The 12,472-nt window shown below is 41.1% G+C and overlaps 1 protein-coding gene across 3 annotated transcripts in view; it reads right to left on the reverse strand.

The window, feature by feature from the left end:
- The window catches only part of LOC146712926 (butyrophilin-like protein 2), a 62,466-nt gene extending 52,053 nt beyond the window's left edge, over window positions 1–10,413 (reverse strand). For all 3 annotated transcript variants that reach the window (XM_085445161.1, XM_085445151.1, XM_085445170.1), the window contains exons 1-4: window positions 10,191–10,413; window positions 7,952–8,278; window positions 2,620–2,958; window positions 420–752 (exon numbers count right to left, since the gene is read on the reverse strand). In XM_085445161.1, the coding sequence (XP_085301287.1) occupies window positions 420–752; window positions 2,620–2,958; window positions 7,952–8,278; window positions 10,191–10,251 (1,060 nt within the window). In that variant the 5' untranslated portion in view covers window positions 10,252–10,413. The remainder of the gene's footprint in view (window positions 1–419; window positions 753–2,619; window positions 2,959–7,951; window positions 8,279–10,190) is intronic.
- Window positions 10,414–12,472: the final 2,059 nt, after the last annotated feature.

Below are 12,472 nucleotides of genomic sequence, written 5' to 3' on the forward strand. Positions count from 1 at the left end.
CATGCTGCCTTTATGGAGCTACAGCTGTTTGTATACACTGAACAAAAAGCTTTGTAGCTGCATCCTGACTCCTGACACTACAACACATCACACTGACATACACATTACACTTCTTTGTCTCTGTCACAGCTGGATTACAGATGTTAAGTGTCCACCCAGCCTCATGTCTCCTTCACACAAACAGTGGAAACTGTGTTTGGTTTCTAACAGGTTTACCTGACCTGCTTAATGTGATCTGCTCTAACTTTCCCCAAACAATGCTGCTCTACAACTCTAGACTACCAGCCACAAAGACAACAGCTGGAGAAACATCTGTCTACCTCTGACATCCACCAGCTCATCCATACAACAAACAAACATCAACAACCAGGAAGCAGCTTCACCTCTGATCACACACACACTCAACTCTACTCACTCACCTGGAGAAACCCTGAGGTAGATGATGCTGATGAGTTCCCATGAGTGAGTTTCTTCCATGAAGCCATAACACTCGTATGTTTCAGCGTCATTAATCGTCACATCCTTCAGAATCAAAGACACGTCTCCATCCTTCATCCGTCTGTCCTGCAGATCCACCCGGTTCTTAAAAGATGGATGCTGGTTGGCTGGATCGAAACGACCATGCTGGTATAAAAACACGTTCTCTTGCAACAGGTCATCTCTGCTCCAATACACACGTCTGATGTTGTTGTTTGGAGCTCGACATGTCAGAGTGACGTCCTGTCCAGACTCAGCTCTGATGAGTTTCCGCTCTGAAAGAGGAAACAACACAGAGCAGAGAGGTTAAAGGTCAAAGTACAATTACAATCAGAATGATTGACTTTAAATATTTTGTTTATTTCCTTTGACATTTGAGTTTTTAGTCATGTTGGATTTAATGAACCTCTGAACATCCAGCAGGTCACCAGTGACCCACTGAGGGGGAATTTTAGCCTCATGCTAAACATGCAAAGTGTCAGAAACTACAAGATGTTAGCTTCCACAGAACAACAACATGTGCTGATAATAAGTGAACATAATGTGTGAGAGAAAGCAGCCTCTCATTATAAGACACTGTGAGTCTCTGCATGCTGCCTTTATGGAGCTACAGCTGTTTGTATACACTGAACAAAAAGCTTTGTAGCTGCATCCTGACTCCTGACACTACAACACACCACACTGACACACACATTACACTTTGTCTCTGTCACAGCTGGATTACAGATGTTAAGTGTCCACCCAGGTTCATGCCTCCTTAACACACACAGTGGAAACTGTGTTTGGTTTCTAACAGCTATACCTGACCTACTTAATGTGACAAACGCGACAATGGCGTCAAAAACAAAGCTGAAAATTAAAATCTTATTTTAAAGTTGAGTTCAAACCTGAATCTAACTGTGATGAGATGAAGTGTGAGGTTGTGAGAAAGTCTCTGACTGCATTCATAGATGTGTCCTTTCAGCTGCTCGCTCTGATCCAACCTTTGGTCTCTAAGAAGAGGCTTCAGGGAGACGGTTACATCCTCTGAGGCTGTGGGAGTGTGTGGGCGTGGTGTTGTCCTCTCCCTCTCCGCCTCCTTCTTTATTGCCCCTCCCCTGTCTCTCTCTGCTCCTGCCTTCTCCTTTAGGACACACCTGCTGCTCATCTGCCCTCGTTTACCACCAATTACCCTTAGAGGTGATATAAGCTGGAGAAGAGCAGTGTGGATGTGGGAGAGGCTTTGTGAGTAGCGCTTAACTGAGCATTGGTTTCACTGACGTAACGGCGGCCTCCATTATTGGGTTTGGTCTGCCTGGTTATTGCCAATAGCAGCGTTGCTGTCTTTTTCTGTTGAAGCCTTATAGTTGTTTTCTTTGTTGAAGTGGTCACTATCTCTTTGGGTTGACCTGTCTGATTTATCATTAAAGCAGCGGTGCTGTCTCTTTCTGTTGTTACTATTTATATGATTATTGAGTTAATTGATTACAATAAAGATTTATTTTGTGTTAAATACCTCTGCCTGGTGTTCTTTTCATTTCAACCCGGATCCAACTCTTACTGTCTCCCCACCCTCTTCGCCTAGCTTTCATGTGGGGACGTAACAGAGACGTTTGCTACGTTGGACTGTAGGACCATCAGAAATGTGTGCAGTAACAAAACAGGCAGCACTGAAAGCAGCTCTAAGTGTTTGTGTTGTTCAATGATTTGTGCACAACAACAACAATGGGACCTCTCTCATCCATCAGTCACCATGTGGACATTTTTCTGACACACTTTGAAGCTGATGGACGTTTTGTGTCTGCACTAAGTACGTTTTCAGCAGCTATGGCACCGGCAGGATTCACTTTCACAGACTCACAACCACCAGCTCCACCCCTCCCCTCCCCCTCCAGATGTAGGCTTTAATATTGAGTTTCCCCACACGTTTACAGACGAGTTAGAGAGCAAGAGAAGAAGAGACGGATTCATAAATGTCTTTGTTTCTGCTCTAACCAAACAATGCTGCTCTACAACTCTAGACTACCAGCCACAAAGACAACAGCTGGAGAAACATCTGTCTACCTCTGACATCCACCAGCTCATCCATACAACAAACACACATCAACAACCAGGAAGCAGCTTCACCTCTGATCACAAAAACACTCAACTCTACTCACTCACCTGGAGGATCAACAACACTCAGGGAGATGGAGCTGATGAGTTTCCATGAGTTTGTTTCTGCCATGAAGCCATAACACTCGTATGTTTCAGTGTCATTAATCATCACATCCTTCAGAATCAAAGACACGTCTCCATCCTTCATCTGTCTGTCCTTCAGATGCACCCGGTTCTTAAAAGATGGATGCTGGTTATCTGGAACAAAGTGATGATCTTGGTACAAAAGCACATATTCTGGCTTCAGGTCAGCGTTCTTCCAGTGCACAGCTAAGATGTTGTTGTTTGGAGCTCGACATGTCAGAGTGACGTCCTGTCCAGAATCAGCTGTGATGGTTTTCTGGACTGAAAGAGGAAACAACAAAGAGCAGAGAGGTTAAAGGTCAAAGTACAATTATGACCAGAATGATTGACTTTAAATATTTTGTTTATTTCCTTTGACATTTGAGTTTTTAGTCATGTTGGATTTAATGAACCTCTGAACATCCAGCAGGTCACCAGTGACCCACTGAGGGGGAATTTTAGCCTCATGCTAAACATGCAAAGTGTCAGAAACTACAAGATGTTAGCTTCCACAGAACAATAACATGTGCTGATAATAAGTGAACATAATGTGTGAGAGAAAGCAGCCTCTCATTATAAGACACTGTGAGTCTCTGCATGCTGCCTTTATGGAGCTACAGCTGTTTGTATACACTGAACAAAAAGCTTTGTAGCTGCATACTGACTCCTGACACTACAACACATCACACTGACACACACATTACACTTTGTCTCTGTCACAGCTGGATTACAGATGTTAAGTGTCCACCCAGCCTCGTGTCTCCTTCACACACACAGTGGAAACTGTGTTTGGTTTCTAACTGGTATACCTGACCTGCTTAATGTGACAAACACAACAATGGCGTCAAAAACAAAGCTGAAAATTTTAATCAGACTTTTAAAGTCAGATTTAATTGGGTGTCCAAATCCATGGGCTACATCTTCATGAGGACCTGGCCTTCCTGGTCTACGTGGGCTAGGTCCTCAGGAGGCCTGGTACACCGAAGGGAGCGTCTGTGAAATTGGACGTTCTTGCCTTCTAGTTTTGTGTCACCAGATGTCTCAGTGGAGTTTAATAAACCCAGCCGTGTGCTCCATGCTATTTAAGATATAACAGGATACCGGCATAAATTCTCGATCATCTCACACTTCTGTTTAATCAGTTTTCTGTTGGACGTTTATTCAGCTGTGTGAAAACTTTAGAACTTTAATCTCAGCCAAGCCAATTTACTGAGGAACAAATAAAATACCGAAAAAAGTAAAAAAAACCAAACATTTTTAAGTTATCTAAGTGACTTATACATCGTGTTTACACTTCCGGTGCCCCTTGCGTGTGACAGCCTATTACAGCAGCTCTGGTCATTCTCAGTTTCTTTCTCCTCTTTCGATTCAATTTATTTATATAGCGCCAAATCACAACATAAGTCGCCTCAAGGTGCTTCATAGATACAGAGAAAAACCCAACAATCATATGACCCCCTATGAGCAAGCACTTTGGCAACAGTGGGAAGGAAAAACTCCCTTTTAACAGGAAGAACCAGGCTCAGGGAGGGGCAGCCATCTGTTGCGACCGGTTGGAGTGAGAGAAGGAAGACAGGATAAAAGACATGCTGTGGAAGAGAGACAGAGGTTAATAACAGATATGATTAAATGCAGAGAGGTCTGTTAATACATAGTGAGTGAGAAAGATGACTGGAAAGGAAAAACTCAATGCATCATGGGAATCCCCCGGCAGCCTACATCTATTGCAGCATAACTAAGGGAGGATCCAGGGTCACCTGGTCCAGCCCTAACTATATGCTTTAGCAAAAAGGAAAGTTTTAAGCCTAATCTTAAAAGTAGAGATAGTGTCTGTCTCCCGAATCCAAACTGGAAGCTGGTTCCACAGAAGAGGGGCCTGAAAACTGAAGGCTCTGCCTCCCATTCTACTTTTAAATACTCTAGGAACAACAAGTAGGCCTGCAGAGCAAGAGCGAAGCGCTCTAATAGGGTGATATGGTACTACAAGGTCATTAAGATAAGATGGGGCCTGATTATTTAAGACCTTGTATGTGAGGAGCAGGATTTTGAATTCAATTCTGGATTTAACAGGAAGCCAATGAAGGGAAGCCAAAACAGGAGAAATACGCTCTCTCTTTCTAGTCCCTGTCAGGACTCTTGCTGCAGCATTTTGGATTAGTTGAAGGCTTTTCAGGGAGTTTTTTGGACATCCTGATAATAATGAATTACAGTAGTCCAGCCTTGAAGTAATAAATGCATGAACTAGTTTTTCAGCGTCACTCTGAGACAGGATATTTCTAATTTTAGAGATGTTGCGCAAATGGAAGAAAGCAGTCTTACATATTTGTTTAATATGTGCGTTGAAGGACATGTCCTGGTCAAAAATGACTCCAAGGTTCCTCACCGCGTTACTGGAGGCCAAGGTAATGCCATCCAAAGTAAGAATCTGGTTAGATACCATATTTCTAAGCTTTTCAGGGCCGAGTACAATAACCTCAGTTTTATCTGAATTAAGAAGCAGAAAGTTAGCGGCCATCCTGGTCTTTATGTCTTTAAGACATTCCTGCAGTTTAACTAATTGGTGTGTGTTATCTGGCTTCATGGACAGATAGAGCTGGGTGTCATCAGCATAGCAGTGAAAATGTATGCTATGTCTTCTAATGATGCTGCCTAAGGGAAGCATGTATAATGTAAACAGAATTGGTCCTAGCACTGAACCCTGTGGAACTCCATAATTAACCTCAGTGTGTGAAGAGGACTCTCCATTTACATGCACAAACTGGAGTCTATTAGATAGATATGATACAAACCACTGCAGTGCAGTACCTGTAATACCTACAGCATGTTCTAATCGCTCTAATAGGATATTATGGTCGACAGTATCGAATGCTGCGCTAAGGTCTAGCAGGACAAGCACAGAGATGAGTCCACTGTCAGAGGCCATAAGAAGATCATTTGTAACCTTCACTAAAGCTGTTTCTGTGCTGTGATGAGCTCTGAAACCTGACTGAAACTCTTCAAATAAACCATTCCTCTGCAGATGATCTGTTAGCTGTTTGACAACTACTCTTTCAAGGATTTTTGATATGAAAGGAAGGTTGGAGATTGGCCTATAATTAGCTAAGACTGCTGGGTCTAGAGATGGCTTTTTGAGTAAAGGTTTAACTACAGCCAGCTTGAAGGCCTGTGGTACATAGCCGATTATTAGAGATAGGTTGATCATATTTAAGATCGAAGAATTAATTAATGGCAGGACTTCTTTGAGCAATTTTGTAGGAATGGGGTCTAAAAGACACGTTGATGGTTTGGAGGAAGTAATTATTGAAGTTAAATCAGAAAGATCAATTAGAGAAAAAGAGTCAAACTTAACATCAATGGTACTAAGAGTAGCTGTAGATAATATTACATCTGTGGGATGATTATTGGTAATTTTTTCTCTAATGATAAAAATTTTATTTGTGAAGAAGTTCATGAAGTCATTACTAGTTAACGTTAAAGGGATGGTTGGCTCAAAAGAGCTCTGACTTTTTGTCAGCCTGGCTACAGTGCTGAAGAGAAACCTGGGGTTGTTCTTATTTTCTTCAATCAGTGATGAATAGTAAGATGTTCTGGCTTTGCGGAGGGCTTTCTTATAATGCAGCAAACTATTTCTCCAGGCTAAATGATGATCCTCTAGATTTGTGACACGCCATTTCCTCTCCAGATTACGAGTCATCTGCTTTAGGGTACGTGTTTGAGAATTATACCACGGAGTCAGGTACTTCTGATTAGAGACCTTAGTTTTCACAGGAGCTGTACGTAGTGAGGAGGTGAGATTATTAACAAGAGCGCTTTCAGAAAGACATCTACTTTGATAAAGTCTACTCTCCACCGCTGTGTAATCAATTATTGTAAATGTAAATGTTATCAGGAAATGATCAGACAGGAGAGGGTTTTCAGGAAACACTGTTAAATGTTCAGTTTCTATGCCATATGTTAAAACAAGATCTAGAGTGTGATTAAAGTGGTGGGTGGGTTCTTTTACATTTTGAGAGAAACCAATTGAGTCTAATAACAGATTAAATGCCATGTTGAGGCTGTCATTTTTAGCATCTACATGGATGTTAAAATCACCCACAATAATTATTTTATCTGAGCTCAGAACTAAATTAGATATAAAGTCTGAGAAATCAGACAGAAACTCTGCGTAAGGCCCAGGTGGACGATAGATGATAACAAGTAAGACTGGTTTCTGAGTTTCACAGCTGGGGTGGACAATGTTAAGCATCAGGCTTTCGAATGAATTAAAAGTCTGTCTTGGTCTTTCATTAATTAATAGGCTGGTGTGAAAAATTGCTGCCACACCGCCCCCTCGGCCTGTGCTTCGAGATTTCTGGTAGTTAGAATGGCTCGGGGGTGTTGATTCATTTAAACTAACATAATCATCCTGCTGCAACCAGGTTTCTGTAAGGCAGAGTAAATCAATTTGTTGATCAATTATTAAGTCATGTACTAACAGAGACTTGGAGGAGAGAGACCTAATATTTAATAATCCACATTTCACTGTTTTACTCTTTGGTTCAGATGTGGATACTGTATTGTTCTTTCTTTGTGATTGTTTATGTTTAAGTTGTTTGTTGCTGGTTTTTAGTTTTTTTTTGTCTGTTTGGGAGCTGACACAGTCTCTATGGAGATGGGTTTTTTGGGGGGTAGCAGGAGGAGAGAAGCTGCAGAGGCGTGTAAGACTGCAACTCTGCTTCCTGGTCCCAACTCTGGATAGTCATATTTTGGGGGGTTTAATAAAGTAACAAAACAGGCAGCACTGAAAGCAGCTCTAAGTGTTTGTGTTGTTCAATGATTTGTGCACAACAACAACAATGGGACCTCTCTCATCCATCAGTCACCATGTGGACATTTTTCTGACACACTTTGAAGCTGATGGACGTTTTGTGTCTGCACCAAGTACGTTTTCAGCAGCTATGGCACCGGCAGGATTCACTTTCACAGACTCACAACCAGCAGCTTCACCCCTCCCCTCCCCCTCCAGCTGTAGGCTTTAATATTGAGTTTCCCCACACATGTTTACAGACGAGTTAGAGAGCAAGAGAAGAAGAGACGGATTCATAAATGTCTTTGTTTCTGCTCTAACCAAACAATGCTGCTCTACAACTCTAGACTACCAGCCACAAAGACAACAGCTGGAGAAACATCTGTCTACCTCTGACATCCACCAGCTCATCCATACAACAAACAAACATCAACAACCAGGAAGCAGCTTCACCTCTGATCACACACACACTCAACTCTACTCACTCACCTGGAGAAACCCTGAGGTAGATGATGCTGATGAGCTCCCATGAGTGAGTTTCTTCCATGTGAACATAACACTCGTATGTTTCAGCATCATTAATCGTCACATCCTTCAGAATCAAAGACGCGTCTCCATCCTTCATCTGTCTGTCCTGCAGATCCACCCGGTTCTTAAAAGATGGATGCTGGTTGTCTGGATCGAAACGACCATGCTGGTACAAAAACACATTTTCTGGCAACAGGTCATCTCTTCTCCAATACACACGTCTGATGTTTGGAGCTCGACATGTCAGAGTGACGTCCTGTCCAGACTCAGCTGTGATGTTTTTCTGGTCTGAAAGAGGAAACAACACAGAGCAGAGAGGTTAAAGGTCAAAGTACAATTATTTCCTTTGACATTTGAGTTTTCAGTCATGTTGGATTTAATGAACCTCTGAACATCCAGCAGGTCACCAGTGACCCACTGAGGGGGAATTTTAGCCTCATGCTAAACATGCAAAGTGTCAGAAATATGGCTGGTTATCGTCGCTGATTTCTAGAATCGATTCAATTCCGATTCACAAGGTCCCAAATTGATTCGATCCACGTTTCGATTCGATTCAGGGAAATTTTGCCTCAGTCAGAAATATTATAATTCTGATTATGTATCAGTACATTTCCATATTTTTATATATATAAAAAGAAATCTGACACTTGTGAGACTTTATCAAAAGTGTAAGCATCACAGCAGATGCCTTTGTGTCAAAGTAACTGAGGATAAAACACAGAAAAACATAAAGGCAACTTCTCTTGTCTGGGATTTTATATCAGAAAACCTTAAAAAATATTCTGCAGTAGATCAAAAATGAAAGAAAACCATTAACATATGAACATTACCTGATGCTGTTGAAGTAAGGCAGAGCAAAGTTACAGAGGTTTTATTAGAGGCACAGCTAAGCGTTTTGCAATTTTTGCATAACTTTAAGTTTACATTTGTCCATTTACATTTGTTTACATTTAGCCTATTGAACGGCAGAAATTAGGTTTTCATTTTGGAAGTAAGCAAAAGGGAAAAAAACACAGCGGCCGACAGCGCTGTAAACAACGGTAGACTTGTGCGTAATAAACAAGCGAATAATGCAGAAAACAGATTTTTAGATGGGAAACTGTTCTTGAAGAGAGAGAGAGAGAGAGAGAGCGCTCTGCATGAAGTGTGATTTTTATCGCGGTGAAAGCAAAAAAGCAAAACTAATTTATGACGATGTTTATGTGAAGCGTAGTTTGGATCTTCTTTTGCTGCTGGTTCAGTCAATATTGTTTGGAGAGAAATAAAACCTGCAGCTTCAGAATCTATCGCAAAAAGGAATGAGCAGACTGAGTAGTACAAAAAAATGTTTGCAGTTACTACAGTAGTGCAAATTTTTTCCCTTAATATAAATACTAATAAAGTGAAGTGACCAGTGCAGATTGTACAGAGTACTTGTGAAGCTGCAGGGTAGCTTCTGAGTGCGTCCTGTGGACTGTGTTGTGAGTGTTTAAGTGTTGTGGTTGAGGTGTCGTATGGCTTGATGGGAGAAACTGTTTTTAAGTCTTGTAGTCCAAGCAGACAGACTCCTGTAACGTCTGCCAGGTAGTAACAAGGAGAACAGCTGATGTGCTGGGTGGCTGTGGTCCCTGATGATGCTGTGTGCTTTGCAGAGGCATCGTTGAAGACAAATGTCCTGAATGGCAGCAAGCCTCGTGCCAGTTTTGTGCTCTGCTGCTTTCACCACCATCTGTTTATAGCTATTTGGTGGTTGATGAAATTTTGTGAGGTTTAACCTGCGATTCTGGCGTTTCGGGAGAAATAAAATTATATCTAAAAGTCGATTCAGGATTTTAATGAATCAATTTTATGTTATCCAAGCTAGAATCGATTTTAATCGATAAATCGATAATCAAACCCACCCCCAGTCAGAAACTACAAGATGTTAGCTTCCACAGAACAACAACATGTGCTGATAATAAGTGAACATAATGTGTGAGAGAAAGCAGCCTCTCATTATAAGACACTGTGAGTCTCTGCATGCTGCCTTTATGGAGCTACAGCTGTTTGTATACACTGAACAAAAAGCTTTGTAGCTGCATACTGACTCCTGACACTACAACACACCACAGACAAACTAAATCTATATGATAATAACTCATAAGTAATAAATATCATTCAAATATAAACCAGACTGATACTTTATTCCTCATTATCCCAGAAACAAATAGTTAAATCTCACCTGCAGAGGCAACCACGACAACCAGCAAAGTCCAGCAGAGTGATGCAGTTAAAGCAGACATGTCCGTGTTCTCAAGATCTGCTGATCTGACTTTTAGTTTGTTTAAGTGACCAAGTCTGATATTGATTCTGTTGCTCACTTAAAATGTGATTTTAAAATCTGAGATTACATTAAAGTTTCAAACAAAAATTTAATTCATCAACTATTGTAACAAATGTATTTCAGCCCGTCTACACTTGTCAGTCAACATATCGTAAGGAATTCAATATATAGTGTCTTTGGTAGGTTGGGCTATGGGACGATCATAAATAAGTGCGTCATAACGAAAGCAATGGAATGTAAAGCAGGTCTGCGTGTTTAACAGGTTTACAGGTGCGGTTTTTTTAAATTGACATAAGCCTGTATATCTACGGGTAGTTTCCAGTAGAAGGCTCTGCCGGATTTTGTGGCTCACATGTGCCAGAATGTTCTCAGTGAAGGTTAAAGCAAAACACCGGACTCTGACGAAGTTAACATATTGCAGTATTTGGAAGGCGTAGCGAGGTACATGTTTTAAGCTGTACTTGATTATTTAGTTGATATTTCATTGTATTCTCTAGTTTTTGGATTTATGCTTAAGTTTATATTAATAAGACGCATCTAGGATATGTATTTTCTGTTTTCTGTTTCGTTTTCACCAGATACATGTATGTAAGTATGTGGTGAAAACGAAACAGAAAATACATATCCTAGATTATCTGATGATAAGTCAGACTTCATTAGCCGTGTCTTGGCCCAAACTCTGCTTCAGGTCACAAAATCAAGACTTCAGCATTACTGATTTACGGATAAATTCTTTACAAATCCTACCATGTGAATTCATGGATTTTTTTCACATTCTGTCTCTCACAGTTGAAGTGTACCTCTGGTGCAAATTACTGACCTCTGTCATCATTTTAAGTGGGGGAACTTGCACAATCGGTGGCTGACTAAATACTTTTTTGCCCCACTGTATCTCTGCAAAGGAAAGGGCATTTTTTTAAAGACAATGATAATGAGGGAATTCTTTCTGTGAATGAATGAAATATGAGCAGAATGTAAGGGCTAATAAAGCCCTTGAGGTGACTTTTGTTGTGATTTGGTGATATATGAATAAAATTTAATTGAATAAAGATTTACACATATACCTGTTGAATGCGTTTTTTTCATTGTTTTTGTCCCTGCAATCACAGACAAACCTCTATTTTTGAAGTGTCTTTGAGCAACTAATATACATCTTCCTCTGTAATTGAATGCTGTGGGTAAACATGGCTGCTCTGGATTTACATCTGTGGATGGATGTGTTGATAAAATTATGAACCTGTATCTGCTGTGCGGACAGACCGATCACTGGAGTATTAAAGCTGCTCTTGAGTTTAAGTTTTATCCCCAGAATACTGAGTTTAGCCTCCATCTCCTATCTGTCAAACAGTCTTCGACAAAAACTTGACTGGATTAGTGAGAATGACAGTTTTAGAATAAAGCCAAGAGTCACTGACTGCAAGAACACATCAGGTATTCAGCAACTTCCTGTAAATTACAAGAAATCAGAGTAGAGGAGAGTAACTGAATACACTTCCTCTTTGTGATGGAAGTGATTTTCTTCTTTATATTGTGTCAGATAAAGCCTGACAGCTTCTCTTGAATTCATTTCATATGCTGTTTTTTCACAGATGAAACCAGCCAACAGTAAATCAGATGCTTTCCACTAACTGCACATGACATCCATCTGTAACCACTTCCTGTTGTTCCCAAACCATCTCTGAAATCCTCAGAAACTTAGAATACATCTCCCAGTTTTTAGGTCAAAACAGCTTTGAGCAGTAATCAGCAGGATTCTGGTGAACAGGTGTTGAAGTATAGGATGGAGCTCAGACTATTCTGGTCACACTGAGCAGTGACTGTTTGCTCATCTGCATCTGGACTTTGTACATGTTTTTTTATGTTAAGGTTATTTTTCATGCTGTTGTTTCCATTCATGTGTTCATCAGGAGCTCTCCTCTCAGTACTAAAACACTATGTACACTTTGTTCCGGGAGCACGTGGCACACGCCAAAACGTACTCCCTGGCGTCCTTGTCCAAGGAGGGCCACCAGAAAAATCGCAGGAGGAAGGTGATGGTGCGGCGGACGCCTGGATGACAGGTGAATCGGGCAGTGTGGCCCCAGTGGAGCACCTGGGCATGGACGGCAGCAGGGACAAACAACCGCTGCTGACCTATTGAACGAGCTGATCCAGCCTTTTGTTTGAGCTGCAGTCAGTCA

This window comes from Copadichromis virginalis, linkage group LG3 (assembly GCF_057382275.1).
Source record: "Copadichromis virginalis isolate Kocher_CV1m ecotype Utaka linkage group LG3, C_Virginalis_male_GT1.1, whole genome shotgun sequence".
NCBI lineage: Eukaryota > Metazoa > Chordata > Actinopteri > Cichliformes > Cichlidae > Copadichromis > Copadichromis virginalis.